The 15,150-nt window shown below is 55.6% G+C and overlaps 1 protein-coding gene across 1 annotated transcript in view; it reads right to left on the bottom strand.

The window, feature by feature from the left end:
• Positions 1-14,858, bottom strand: part of CASQ1 (calsequestrin 1) — a 35,512-nt gene extending 20,654 nt beyond the window's left edge. The window contains exons 1-2 of the mRNA XM_039513489.1: positions 14,410-14,858; positions 1,902-1,986 (exon numbers count right to left, since the gene is read on the bottom strand). Coding sequence (XP_039369423.1) covers positions 1,902-1,986; positions 14,410-14,649 — 325 coding nt within the window. The 5' untranslated portion in view covers positions 14,650-14,858. The remainder of the gene's footprint in view (positions 1-1,901; positions 1,987-14,409) is intronic.
• Between the last annotated feature and the right edge of the window lie 292 nt (positions 14,859-15,150).

Genomic DNA, 15,150 nt, shown 5'->3' with positions numbered 1-15,150 from the left:
TGTGCTCAGCTCCCCCTGCTAGGGGGAATTGTGTGTGTGTGTGTGTGTGTGTGCGTGTGCCTCACACTGGGGCAGGAGGAGAGCATCTTGGTGGTGTCAGTGTTGGGGGAGCAGGGGGGTTAGGGCAGGGGAATGGGAGGTGTCGGTGAGGTTGGGGGAATGGGGGGCTCTGTGGTGTCAGGGTCAGGGGAGAAGGGGATCTGTGGGGTGAGGGCAGGAGGAACGGGGGGTGTCTGTGGGGTTGGGGAATGGGGGTCTGTGGTGTCGGGGTCCGGGGAGAAGGGGATGTGTGGGGTGAGGGCAGGAGGAACGGGGGGTGTCTGTGGGGTTAGGGAATGGGGTCTGTGGTGTCGGGGTCAGGGGAGAAGGAGATCTGTGGGGTGAGGGCAGGAGGAACGGGGGGTGTCTGTGGGGTTAGGGGAATGGGGGGGTCTGTGGTGTGCAGGGAGAAGGGGGAAGGGGATCTGTGGGGTGAGGGCAGGAGGAACGGGGGGTCCTCTGGGGTTTGTGCCTCTGGAGAGCGGGGACAGGGGGAGCCAGAGGCCCGACGAGCCCCCAGTGATGCTCCCAGCTGCCCTTAAGGGGCTCTGGCATCACCCGCCCTGCGCCCATCAGTGAGCTCCCTGCGCCCTCTGGTGGCTGCTGAGCAGAGCCACAAGCAGGCTCAGCCCCTTTGCTTCCTGGCTGGTTCTGCCCCCCTGTGCCCTGAGGGGGCTCCCCAGGAGCACGGGGGGTAAGAACAACGAGGCTGTGGAGCCCCCTCAGCGCAGGCTGGACTCTGGGCTCCCTCTCCCCGCACTGCACGCGCCTCCTTGGGTGAGCAGCTGAGCTCGTGGGAGGCAAACTTCCCTGCAGAAACCTTGGCCTGTCCGGACACCCTCCCTCCATGGGGCGCTGGCGGGCTGAGCCTGGACCCACAGTCAGGCCTTGCGCAGTCACAGGCCAGACGCCCCCACTTTCCCCTGGCCTGAGCACCCTTCGGTGAGGCTGCCCGCTGCACCCCAGGGAGCAGCTGATGGGGCAGAGGAACATTCCTGCGTTTTCCCAGCCGTGGGGACTTGGGGCCGGTTCAGACGTGCACCCCGGCGTTGGGGAACCCGCCGAACTCCACTGAAGCCTACGCATAGGTGCCGGCAGAGGCCAGGCCTAGCCTGGAAACCTCCCCTCTCCCCCCGAATCTAGCAGGGTGGAAGCCAGCCTGTTCCCAGAACTGAACAGAGGGGAGTTTTGAGCCCTTCGGTGGGACTGAATGAAGGCTCCTGGCCCTGCACGTTCCCCAGGACCTTCCCACGGTGTTAAGGGCACAAGGGACTGGTCCCATCCGCTCCGAGCGGCAGACCCTCCCCTGGGGATTGCTGCAGCTGCTCCGTGGCTTGTGGCTGAAAAAGCAACAGCTCAGGGGATGCGTTGAGCGGGTGATCTGCAGTCAGATGTTCCACCGCTGAGCTAGACTCTCTGGGTCCCAGCAAGGGGCAAAACTTCAAGGGGGCTTCGTCTCCTCAAAACCTGGAGCTCAGGGACCCTGAAGCCTCCATGCCAGGCCGTAGGCGGGGACAGGGCCAAGGAATGGGGGAGGGAGAGACCCCTACTCTGCTTCCCTGGGTGTGTATCCAGCAATTTCGTGCCTGGGGCCGGGGTGGGGCAGGCACAGGGACCGAGTGCCCCAGGTGGCATCAGCTCCACCCGAGTCCCCCATGTGGCATCAGAAGCAGGAAGGAAGCTACCAGATCTGTCCTGATGTGAGCCAGGGGCCCTGGGATGGGCTGGGAGGCCGTCAGGAGGGGCTGAGACCTGGGCCCTGGGTCCTCTCCCCACTGATGCCCACAGGGACTGGGGCTGGTGCAGGTGGCTGCAGCACAGGGAGCCCCTCCCGTCCCCAGGGGTCCCGGCTCAGTCCTTACCTAGCTTCTTGGCCACCGCCGCATCCTTCTCCGAATCCACCAGGCCAAACCCCACTCCCTTCTCCTCCAGGACTTGGGCTGCTAACTAGGAAGAGGAGCAGAGACAGAGAGGAGAGAGAGGGAGAGGCTTTCAGAGAGGGGTAAGGGTGGGGGTGGGGCAGCCAGACTCTGGGTGTGGGGATCAGGGCTGGACTTTCTCACCCCCTTCCCCCCAGGCTGGGTAAGGATGGGGTCAGATCTGGGAGGGGGGAGTGACAAAGGCATAATAGGCAGTTGATGCCTTTGCAAGAAGAGCCTGGAGGGGGCTGTAGGAGCCCCCAGCTCCCCTCGAGGTGCCCGCAGCTGGGCCCTTTGCCAGCGATCAGCTAGTGGATATTTCTATGCCCACTCTATGCCAGGGCTTGGGGGGCCAGGCCGTGCCCTGGGTTTTCCATTCCTCCACCCAGTGAAGGCTCCCAGTGCTTAGGGTCAGGAATGAGGACCAGGGAGCCCTGGCTCTAAAGGCACCAGCCCCAGCGAGCTTGTGGGGGGCATTTCTGAGGCTGCAAACCGAGTCTGGCTGTGGGGTCATTACCCAGCTGCGGGTGAGACAGGGACAAGTGACAGGAGCCACCCACCCCCCAACCAGCACCAGCAAACCAAACCCTGACCCAATGCTGACAACCTGAACCCAGAACTGCCAGAACCGCCAGAACCAATACCAACAACTAAAACCCAGCATCACCAGAACCAGCACCAACAATCCAAACCCAGACCAGCACCACCGCCAACCCAAAGCCAGGACCACCAGAACTGTGGCCAAGAACCCAAACCCAGCATCACCAGAACCAGCACCAACAACCCAAACCCAGACCAGAGTCACCACCAACCCAAAGCCAGGACTGCAACACTGTCACCAAGAACCCAAACCCAGCACCACCAGAAATTCCAGAACCATCATCTAGAATTCAGACTCCAGACGCCCCAAAACTTCACCTGGAACTTGAACCCACTGAACCTTCATCTAGATTTTGCACCGAGAACCATCACCTCAAACCCAAACCTAGAACCTTGCCCTGACCTCCAGCCTAGAACCCATTCCTAGACCATTGATTGCATAGGCACCATCTCTGTGGGTGCTGCGGGGCTGGAGCACCCATGGGGAAAAAATGGTGGGTGCTGAGCACCCACCAGCAGCCCCCCTATCAGCTCCCTCTCCATCCCTCCAGCACCTCCTGGATCAGTGCCTCCACCTCTCTCCCTGCGCCTGCCGTGATCAGCTGTTTTGTGGTGCTCAGGAGGCTCCGGGGGGAGTGGGGAAAAGTGAGGACATGGTGCGCTTGGGGGAAGGGGCAGAACTGGGCTGGAAGAGGTGGGGTGGGGTGGAGCAGGGGTGGGAAGAGGTGGGGTGGGGCCTTGGGCAAAGCTTGGGAGCCTGGGGCAGAGCTGAGGGTCGAGCACCCCCTGGTACTTTGGAAAGTCAGCGCCTGTGGTTGATTGGGATCTCAGAGCACTGTCTCTTATGCTGAGCAGTATTGTCTCACTGTTTCCTTGTGCCCCCATCTGTCTGCCTGTAGCCATCTGTTGTCTCTTGCATTTATATTGTACAGTCACGGGGACAGGGACCATCGTTTGATTCGGTGTTTGTACAGAGCCTAGCACCATGGGCTCTTCATCCATGACAAGGACCCTAAGGCCCGACCATAATAACTACTAATAATTGTAAGCAGGGGCTAAACGAGCTCTCCCGTAACAACTAGTGATGAGCTGGGGGAGAAGACTTCAGGAACTGACCTTGTTTGCATAGACACACCCACTCTGCTAGGTGCGCAGCATGATGGAGCTGCTTTGCCCAAATGATCACTTTTGGCTGGGGTTGGATTGCAGGTCACTTTGGTATTGGGTGCAGGGGTAATAAGAACATAAGACCATAAGAATGGCCATACTGGGTCAGACCAAAGGTCCATCTAGCCCAGTATCCTGTCTCCCGCCAATGCCAGGTTCACCAGAGGGAATGAACAGAACAGGTGATGATCAAGTGATCCATCCCCAGATTCTGGCAAACAGAGGCTAGGGACATCATCCCTGCCCAACCTGACTAATAGCCATTGATGGACCTATCCTTCATGAACTTATCTAGTTCTTTTTTGATCCTCCATGAACTTATCTAGTTCTTTTTTTAACCTTGTTATAGTCTTGGCCTTCACAACATCCTCTGGCAAGGACTTCCACAAGTTGACTGTGTTGTGTGAAAAAATATTTCCTTTTGTTTGTTTTAAACCTGCTGCCTATTAATTTCATTTGGTGACCCTAGTTCGTGTGTTACGGGAAGGAGTAAATAACACTTCCTGATTTACTTTCTCCACACCAGTCATGATTTTATAGACCGCCATCATATCCGCCCTTAGTTGTCTTAAAGTATTATCCTGGTTGTGTGAATCAAGGAGAGCAGAACTGTGCATGTTATGCCCTGATTGAGGTGTTCACTCTCAACTGAACTGCACTCGCTAAGCAGGGAGTAGGGGTGCATACGCCCTGGGGGGTAAGGTGTTTCTACTTGGCCGTTGGGTTGGGTTTTGTCTGAGGGCTCTAGGCATCCTGTGATTCTCTTCCTCTCCACTGTGCTGATTAAGACGCAATTAAGAGTCTTTTGCTGTGGATCACTACAGCTGAAATCACTGATAATTAGGTCTAAGCATTAGACCATCTATGGGACATTGTCTCTTGTGAAAGAGACTGCCCAGCCTGCAGTGAGGGTGCCCTGCTACTGCCTGAAATCACTGAGAGCTGTGTTAAGCGATGGGACCTGAGGACATCCCAGAGGTTACAGCAGAGAAGGCGGGGCAGAGCGAGTGGCTGATGGCTCAGTGAGCGGTCGAGGTACCTTTTCCCCCCAGGGTGGAGGGTTTACTGGGTGGTGGCTTGAGCCAGTTTTGTGTTGTATTGTTAATAAGAGCAGCAAAGAATCCTGTGGCACCTTATAGACTAACAGACGTTTGGGAGCATGAGCTTTCGTGGGTGAATGCCCACTTCGTCGGATGCAAGAGTGGAAATTTCCAGGGGCAGGTAAATATAAGCAAGCAAGAAGCAAGCTAGAGATAACGAGGTTAGATCAATCAGGGAGGATGAGGCCCTGTTCTAGCAGTTGAGGTGTGAAAACCAAGGGAGGAGAAACTGGTTCTGTAGTTGGCAAGCCATTCACAGTCTTTGTTTAATCCTAAACTGATGGTGTCAATTGTTAATAAGGAATCCCTAGATATTGAACCCGGCCCTTGGCACTGCCGACTACGCCTAGCAGAAGGGTTACATTATTAATCCGGAAACTAATGTGGCCCCCAAGCGTTGCTGGGAACCAGAACTCCAAACATCTGTGAGGTGGCTACGCTGTGCAAGGGAGAGCAGGGCGGCTAGAGGACATCTAGAATAGGAGCAACAACTGCATCTTCTGCTTATGAACTCAGAGGCCAAAAGAAGAAGGGAGCAAAGGGGTCCAGCAGTGCAAGTGTGTGTGTGTGTGTGTGTGTGTGTGTGTGTGTGTGTGTGTGTGTGTGTGTGTGTGTGTGTGTGTGTGTGTGTGTGTGTGAGAGAGAGAGAGAGCAAGCGAGAGAGATCACAGTGCCCTCTAGTGGTGACAGCCCGACTTAGCCACCACTGAACGTTTCACCCACTTTAAACCCTGTGTCATTCCTGCCAGTGGTTCGATTTTACTGTCGGAATCGACTCCGCAATCTGGGCCATACACAGTGGTTGGGGAGATATCTGTGGGATGCAGAGACTTGTTACCCTACTTTGATGTGGCTTTTATGTCGAAACAAAGCTAAAGGGCTGTAGAACTGTATGTCTCATTTCACCTGCACTGAAATACAGCCACTGGGGAGCGGGGAGTAACAGAGCTGCTATTTAACACCAGGACAGAACAGCCTTACCCAGCTGTCGGGGACAGGAAGGGAAGAAAAATGCCTCTCCTGCCGAAACTGGAGGGTAAGTTTACAAAGGTGGACTGTGTTTATCCCTCAATAATTTGGCCAGGACACTAGGGCTAACACTGACTCTAGGGATCAGTGCCACAGGCTCTGTACTGAGCACTGTGGTTTTGTCTCATCCCAAAGCTGGGACCTCCATGCAGCACAGCGCTCACTAGTGTGGTATGGGCACATTGGGTCATTCGAGTCCAAGCGCTCCCTGCTGAGTCACCCACTCTTCTCCTTGCAGCACAATACCCGTAGGTAGCACTGTGCCAGGGAACTGGGGCTAGGGCAGACCCAGAGGGGAGAGCGCCCCCTAGCACTGTGCTGGGGAACTGTGGCGAGGATGAAGCCAGAGGGGAGAGCACCCCCTAGCACTGTGTTAGGGGACTGTGGCCAGGATGGAGTCATAGGATAGAGCGCCCCCTAGCACTGTGCTAGGGAACTGTGGCCAGGATGGAGCCAGAGGGGAGAGCGCCCCCTAGCACTGTGCTAGGGAACTGTGGCCAGGATGGAGTCATGGGGGAGAGTGCCCCCTAGCACTGTGCTGGGGAACTGTGGCGAGGATGGAGCCAGAGGGGAGAGCACCCCCGAGCACTGTGCTAGGGAACTGTGGCCAGGATGGAGTCATAGGGGAGAGCGCCCCCTAGCACTGTGTTAGGGAACTGTGGCCAGGATGGAGTCATAGGATAGAGCGCCCCCTAGCACTGTGCTAGGGAACTGTGGCCAGGATGGAGCCAGAGGGGAGAGCGCCCCCTAGCACTGTGCTAGGGAACTGTGGCCAGGATGGAGCCGGAGGGGACAGCGCCCCCTAGCACTGTGCTAGGGAACTGTGGCCAGGATGGAGTCATAGGATAGAGCACCCCCTAGCACTGTGCTGGGGAACTGTGGCCAGGATGGAGCCAGAAGGAAGAGCGCCCCCTAGCACTGTGCTGGGGAACTGTGGCGAGGATGGAGTCATAGGGGAGAGCGGCCCCTAGCACTGTGTTAGGGGACAGTGGTGAGGATGGAGCCAGAGGGGAGAGCGCCCTCTAGCACTGTGCTAGGGAACTGTGGCCAGGATGGAGTCATAGGGGAGAGCGCCCCCTAGCACTGTGTTAGGGAACTGTGGCGAGGATGGAGCCAGAGGGGAGAGTGCCCCCTAGCACTGTGTTAGGGGACAGTGGTGAGGATGGAGCCAGAGGGGAGAGCGCCCTCTAGCACTGTGTTAGGGGACTGTGGCGAGGATGGAGTCATAGGGGAGAGTGCCCCCTAGCACTGTGTTAGGGGACTGTGGCGAGGATGGAGCCAGAGGGGAGAGAGCCCCCTAGCAGCACACTGGTGCATTGGGTCAATGGATAACTGGCACCCAGGATCTCACAGGTGTCTGCACACTGAGGAATCAGATACATTGTGTTTTGAGCTGCCAGGGTTGAGTCAAACATCTGCTGCAGCTGGGTGAGCCCTGCCAGGTGACTATTCACAGCTATGCCAGGCAGCCCTGTGCACCGGGGTGAGCAGTGAACAGCACAGCACAGTGCAGGGGACCGGGGAGGAAACTGGATCTGCTCGGGGAGGTCGCAAGGACTAGTGATTAGAGCAGAGGACTTTGACTGAGCTTTCGCTCTATGAGATTGTCACACCCAACACACCTGCCGCCTACACATAGAAACACAAGACACGCTTACCCACACAAATACACAATACATTCACTGACACACAACACACCCACAGACACACAACACACACAGAGAAAGACAATGTATGCTCACCGACACAAACAACACACCGACACACAGACACACAACATGCAAATAGATATACAACACACTCTCACCCACATAAACACAAACACACACATAGACACACAACACATGCTCACCCACACAAACACAGAATACACACAACACACACACAGAAACACAACACATGCTCACCCACACAAACAACACACTCACCCACACAGACACACAACACGCACATAGACACACAACACATGCTCACCCACACAAATACACAATACATTCACTCCACCACACACAACACACACAGACACAAATGCACATAGACACACAACATGCCCAAGACACTTGAGTCCACTCATACTTACATAGACGCAAGACACATTCACACACACACACACGCACATTTCAGTCAAAACTGGTGCTACTCATGTGCCAAAAAACAACCCACTGAAATTTGGAAATGACCATTTCTCATATTTTGACAAAAAACCATTTGATCCTGTTCAGAACCCGCCACATGTTTCTGAGGACAAAGCAGCCACAGCAGGGAAACCCTGCGAAATATGACAAAGTTTCCAGTATGCGAAGTGACACATATTTTCCCCTTGAAGTCTGCAGACACAATCATTTTCCACAGCTCCGGTGCCTACAATACTTCTATTCAACAAAGTTAGTGTATTTTCATACAGAGCGTAGTGAAGAAGAATCAGTTTAAAATGCCCCATTATAGGAGATCAAGCAGGATGTGTCATGAAATTAAAAGTCTGGTAGAGCTCAGCCTGTGGAAATTGACATGGCATGGAGATAACCTTTGGTACTCCCTGCTGCTGGGTGTCTGAGAGGGGAATGCAACAGTTGCGTTTCAAGAATGGCTCGGTCATTTTCTTAGAAGTTTTTTTGCTCAGCCTGCTAATCTGAGGTCTGCTCCAAAGCCCGTTGACCCAAAGGGCCTTCCCAGTGCTGTCACTGAATCGGGCCCATACTGCTGGAGGTGAGGCAGGAATTTCAAGGCACAGCATCAGCGGGATGCTGGCATCAGGTGCCTGAGTCCGAGTGGCCCAAACATGGTGGGGGGTGGGGTGGGGGCAGGAGCTGGAATCTGAGCCTGGATTGGGATCCTGATTCTGCGCTTTGTCTGTAACAATAGAATGAGCTGGACCAAACTCCAGGATCTAACCAGTAACTCATCCAAACACGAAGGGGCTCTGGAGCTGACCTAGGAGAACCAGGCCCGTCTGTACAGCATCATTTATGGGGGGGATTTTCAGACGCCCTTAGTGCTGGCCTGACCCCGCACCCAGTGACGTCAATGGCTTTGGCCTGACCCCGCTCCCAGTGACGTCAATGGCTTTGGCCTGACTCCGCTCTCAGTGACGTCAATGGCGTCGGTCCAACCCCGCTCCCAGTGACGTCAATGGTGTCGGCCTGACCCCACTCCCAGTGACGTCAATGGCTTCGGCCTGACCCCGCTCCCAGTGACGTCAATGGCTTTGGCCTGACCCCGCTCCCAGTGACATCAATGGCTTTGGCCTGACCCCGCTCCCAGTGACGTCAATGGTGTCGGCCTGACCCTGCTCCCAGTGACGTCAATGGCGCTGGTCTGACCCCGCTCCCAGTAACGTCAATGGAGCTGGCCCGACCCCGCTCCCAGTAACGTCAATGGCTTTGGCCTGACCCCGCTCCCAGTGACGTCAATGGCTTTGGCCTGACCCCACTCTCAGTGACGTCAATGGCGTCGGCCCGACCCTGCTTCCAGTGACGTCAATGGCGCCGGCCCAGCCCCGCTCCCAGTGACGTCAATGGCGTCGGCCCGACCCCGCTCCCAGTGACGTCAATGGCGCCGGCCCAGCCCCGCTCCCAGTGATGTCAATGGCGTCGGCCTGGCCCTGCTCCCAGTGACATCAATGGCGTCGGCCCGACCCCGCTCCCTTGACATCTCATTAGTAAATCTCCCTGTTGATGTCAATGGAAGCAGGATTAGGAGAATGTTGAGTGTTCCTGAAAATCCACCCTGCCTGTCTCCAGTGCCCAATCCAAGCAGCCATGCAGCCCTTCGCAAACATTACTTATGCCCTGTGAATTTGAGTCTCAGTGATATGTGAAGGAGAACAGCCCTGGGCTGCAGACCCTGGGGGCAGTGAAGGGGGGGTAGGGCTGATGTCCTTTGCACTGTGCTGGTGCCTCAGAACTTTGACCCAGAAGCAGGAGACAAGGCCCCATGGCTGGGAAGAAGTCAGATGGAAAGGTCTGATAGCTAACCTCTGAGCCATACCTTCTGCCTCAGCCCTGCCCTGGAGGGATGGCAGGGGGGTTGGGTCTCTGTGGCCCATTCAGTCCTTCGCGTAGGCCAGAAGCAGGAGGCACTGAAAGTCCCGTGAGAGAACCTGCACTGGCAAGAGGTTTGCAGCCGGAGAGATTTGGGCAGCGCATAAGCTGCACCAGGTCCTCATCTCAGCTAGATCTTCCAAGTGTTCTCTGGTCCCGCTCATAGCTAGGCTCATTCCGAGAGAGCCAGGAAAGCTGAGCGCCAAGGGGTCAGCTGGATCCCTCCAGAGGGGAGGGCACATAGCCAAAGTGAGAGCTGTGCAGGACAGAAGTGCACCCTGGTGATGGACGGCCAGGACTCAGCTCCCTTCTCTGCCGTTCTTGGGCTCCCCTCCAGCAGCCATTGCTGTTGCCTGCCCCTAGAGTGGTCCCTCCTCCCCGCGGTGGCCCTGGGCGATGTGACATCTCTGCAGCAGGTCCCAGGCACTAACTCCATCACGATCCCCCATTCCTGGCTGAAAGCTGCTCCCACGAGCAAGTATCTCGTTGGCCTGGTCCTGCAAGACCCACCGGACCCTTGCTAAGCCCATGGCAATAGCTGATTACTCCACAGAACCTCTCCACCTGACACGATATCTCCATAACATGTCTCCAAAACACGGCGACAGCCTCCAAACTGTACGAAACGCCTCCCTCCCAGAGCGAACAACCACTGAGCTAATTACCCTCCAGCCACAGGGCTTCATAGGAACCCACTCGGCTCACAACACATGCTGCAAACCTACTAGTGCCAGAGACTTGTGCAGTTAAAGAGCAGGATATAATTAGACCGGTGGTCAGTTCAGAGATATAAATACATTGCAGAGTTGATGCAAGACTGTGCAGAAGAGGGTGCTCATAGAAGGCATTAGATTGGCAGCCGTGGGGGGCTGAGGCCTGTGTCTCCCCACACGTCAAGGTCAGCATAGGCAGCTCTGCCACAGGGCCCTACCCATGACTCGGAGGAGTCCAATATACAGGGCCATTATGGTAGCACCTAGAGCGAAGGGCAGGGCCCCAGTGTGCAGGGTGAGAGACAGTCCCTGCCCCACAGAGCTCACAGACTGACAAAGGGAGGGAGTGAAAAGAGAGGGGGGTGTGTGTGTGTGACATCGCACAGGAATAGCGCCCAGGTTTGGCAGCTCCCAGCCTTGTGCCCTATTCACTAGCGCACACCCCCCATCTCCGCTGGGCTGAGGCCACTGGGGGAGGGATTTTGGGCACCCGGAAATAGTCCCATTTCACACCAGCCAAAAAGCCACCAAGAAGCTCCATTCAGTCAGTGCCACCTTGGGCTGAGTGACCTAGAGGAGAAAGGTCCCATAACGAGTCCCTCAAGCTGTCCCGTCTTCCTGTGGATCAGAGATGAGCCCGAGCTGCAGTGATGGACTCAGGATCTGACCCACCCAGCCCAGCGGATGGGCCTGCTCAGAACAGAGGTCTGGGGAGAAGGGTCTGCATTCATCCCCTCTACCACACCAGAGGGTGATAAACATGGCTCAGATTCAACCCCCTCAGAGCTGTGTCGTAACTCAGCTCAGCTGGCTGGGGCCACACTGTGCTAGGCTCTGTAGCGTGATCACCAACCCCTTCCCCTGGCTGCTTAATCCAGTCCGGGACTTAGCAGAGATATAAGCAGCACAGGCCGGGAGCTGGGGAACCCCAGAGACCCATAGGATCTCTGTGTGTGTCCAGCAGTCTCACTCAGTGTGTTCTCCTCCACAGGAAGGCAGTGGAACAAGCTCCCCTCGGCACGGCAAGCAGAGAACTGATGCTGGAGGGAGCCAACATCACCATTTGTCTCCTCCCTCCCCAGTCTCTGGAGCAGCAGGTCGCCTGTCCCCTGCCCTTCTGGGCCCCAGCTGAAGGCAGTTTCCTCTGGTTGGGTGCAAGGCTGGATGCAGAAACCTCAAGATCTTCTGACCACCCCTTCCCCACGGAGAAGGCCCTGGGCTACAAAGTCCACCTTGTGCGTGACTCTCCCCTGAACACATCTATCTATCCCACCCCCCTATCTAGCTGTAACGCCAACTGAGCCCGGTCATTGGTGGGATCGAACCTGAGACCTCTGGAGCTTAGTGCATGAGCTACCACATTAGCTAAAAACCAACTGTGTGTGTGTGTCTCTCTCTCTAAGTGGTCTTGGTGCCACTAGATCGGACAGAACACCACACCCAGATCTATCTATCTATCTATCCCCATACACCCCATCTGTCTGTCTAATCTAGGCACTGAACCCTTCAATGTCTCATCACTGCAGGTCCCCAGAAATTTGCACCAGAGATGTTCAGCATCTGAAGAGAAGCTGGTAGCCAAGGTCCCGGCACTGAGTCCTGGAGGATTCCTCTGGGTGCTCTGTCAGGGGTCCCCTGGCTCTGAGTCTCCCCAGGGCACCCCAGAGCAGGATGGATCTGCTACATCTGACTCTGGGGAGAAGAACCCGATCACGCTGGGGGCTCTACAGGATAGACTATTGGGGCTCAGGGGCACCCAGAGTTTCCCTACCACCAGCTGTTCTCTCCCATTCACAAGCACATTGCACTGGTCACATCTGCAGAGAACAGTGGCCCTCCTTAGCTTACTAGCCCCACTCCTGCCATACTGAAATGCATCAGGGATCCATTTAGTAAAGTATCCCAGCTCTTGGCCTACTGGAAGAGGCCAATGGTCCATCTTGTCTGATATCGGGTCTCATGCCATACACCCTAACAGCCTCACAATCCATCAGCGGACTCCTGTCTTAGTGGTCCAGACCCACGGTTCATCTAGACCCATCTACAACATGGCAGATTCTGGATGCATGAGAGGAAAGCACAAAACATTGCACCTAACTGTGCATCATCTCTTGAACCAACTCTTGCCGTTGATTCTGTTTCAGAGGCCACAGCAGTCACACATCCTCCCAGCACCCTTGCTGCAGACTCAGGATCCAGTGGGACACTATTCCAGGAGACAAGCCTTCCAGGGCAGGGGAAGGGGCGGGGGGTGGGGGGCGGTGGGGGGTGGCCAGGCTGTGCCTCATTCCTGCACCCATCCCAAGTATGGAAGCTGCAAATTTAGAGCCTTCTTCTGGGAATGGTTCATAGACCCAGAGAGGCACCCACAGCTGAGCCCCAGGCAGGAGCGCCAGCCAGTGGAACCCAACCCTTCCTAGGAGAACGCCCCCCTTCTGGTTCGGTACATAATGTACAGAGACTGCTGTCCTTCCACACGCACTTGGGAGAGGCCTTCTTCTGCACTGGGCACCCAATGTCCCTATTAGCCCCTATAAAAATATGACAGTAAAGGTCTCCAAAACACTGCAATACCCTTGCAGTGATATTATAGTGACACTGCTAACACTGTAATAACGCTATAGTGACGCCATAGCAACACTTCAGTAATATCGTAATAAAACTAGTAACACTGTAGTGACATTACAAGGACATTGTAGTAACGCTGCAATAATACAGTAACAAAACACTAGTAACACTGCAGTAACATTGTAGTAATACTGTAATAACACTGTTGTAACATTCTAATGACCCTGTAGTAATGTTCTAGTGACACTGCAATAATATTGTAATAAAACAGTAGTATCACTGCAGTAACATTGCAGTAACACTGTAGCATTTCAGGCCTTGCTCTCAAATACTTTATAAGGGTGACGCATAACTTGACTGCACTCTCTCCAGATGTTTCAGAATCCAGGGTCTTAGTTCCTTTCACATTTCTTTCCAAATCGCTTGCCCTGTCAGCATCAATCAAGTTAAAAGGGAAATAAATGTCACTGGGTTAAAGTGAATCTCGGTGCCGCCGGAGCACAAGACTTGCATTTGAAGAAAAGCCAGGCACAAATACAGACATACGGTCTGGTGCACCATAGGCCGGGTCTGCCAGCATGAGCCGGGGTCCTGGCCCAGCTCTGGGTGCAATTGTTTGTGTGTGTGCGAGAGAGAGCGGAGGGGGGATGATGACCCTTTATAGTGTGGCCGGAGGCAGTTCTGGGGTGGACACCTCACATCGTGACATGTATTTCAAGGGGCTTTTGACACTTACAATTACCCTCATTGGTAGCTTTGTTAACTGGCAGGTGCCACTTTCCCACTTCTCATCCCCACATATTTGAACCTAACACCAGCTGGCCAATAACAATCCCATGGCTCCTTCTCCCAAGTGCAGACAAGATGCGAGAGTCCTGGGCCACATTCCAGCCAGAGGAATAATTACTTTCATTGGCCTCCCTAAATTCCACCCCCAGCTCCAGCAGCTTCACCCCCTGCCCTGCTTCCAGTTGCCACCTTCCGCCCCAGAGGCAGCTGCATTTCAGAGGCAGGCGGAGCAGTCTACATATAGAAAAAGCCCATCAGATCCTATATAGGCAGCCAGGGCAGGATTGGCTCATGCATGTATAGTCCAGAGCTTGATCCAGTTATGGATCAAAGGGGCTGGGTCCATTTCAAAGGGCTCTAGCATTGGGAAGCATCAACCTCTCATTCTTTCATTCCTTCTCCCCATCCATCCTCTCTTCCTGCCCCTCCGAGCCTCCAATGTTACCTCTAAAATCAGCTCCTCCAGCTCAAACTGCTTCTGCGAGGCCTTGTCGTCGCCCACCGGCTCGTGGTAGAGCAGAGCCAGCACGCTGAACTTCTTCAGAACCGACTTGTAGTTCTTGGCGTTGACGTCGACGACGCGGTCGATGCCGTCGTACTCGGGGAAATCCAGCCCTTCCTGGCCCTGGGCCCCGGGGCCCGCCGCAGCCAGCAGCAGCACCAGCAGCAGCTTGAACCACTTCATCCCGATGCGGGGCAGGTCCAGCGGAGAATGGAAGACGCTCCGGGTCACAGTTCCCAGCGGGGGAAACGCTCGTCTGTCCTGCCCCCTCCCCCCACGCGGGAAAAAAGACGTTGCCCTGGAGTTCCCCTCCTCTCTCTTTCTTTCCCTCCTGTCTTGCCCCCTGGCTCCTCTGGCCTGCTGTCCGGCTCTCTTTATGGCGGGGGGTGGGCGGGGAACCAGGGTGGGAGGCTGCCTCGGCTCTCAGCTGGCACAGGCTGGCGGCGTCCGAGGGGGCAGCGCTGGGGTGGCGACAGCTGCGCCGAGGGGCACGGAGCCTCAAAAGCAAAGAAGAAAAGAGACAGGCAGGGCATAAAAAAGGCTGGTGGGGGGAGGGCCCGGGGAGGGGAGGGCTGTCGTCTTCCACGCAGCCTGGCCCCACCTGCAGCAGCCCACCCCGTCACTCCCTGACTATATATGTATATGGCAGACATATAGCCTTATATACAGGCAATCGTTTCATGC

This window comes from Mauremys reevesii, linkage group 24, assembly GCF_016161935.1.
Source record: "Mauremys reevesii isolate NIE-2019 linkage group 24, ASM1616193v1, whole genome shotgun sequence".
Lineage (NCBI taxonomy): Eukaryota > Metazoa > Chordata > Testudines > Geoemydidae > Mauremys > Mauremys reevesii.
The sequence above is the reverse complement of the archived record's forward strand: the minus strand, read 5'-3'. Positions and strand labels throughout refer to the sequence as shown.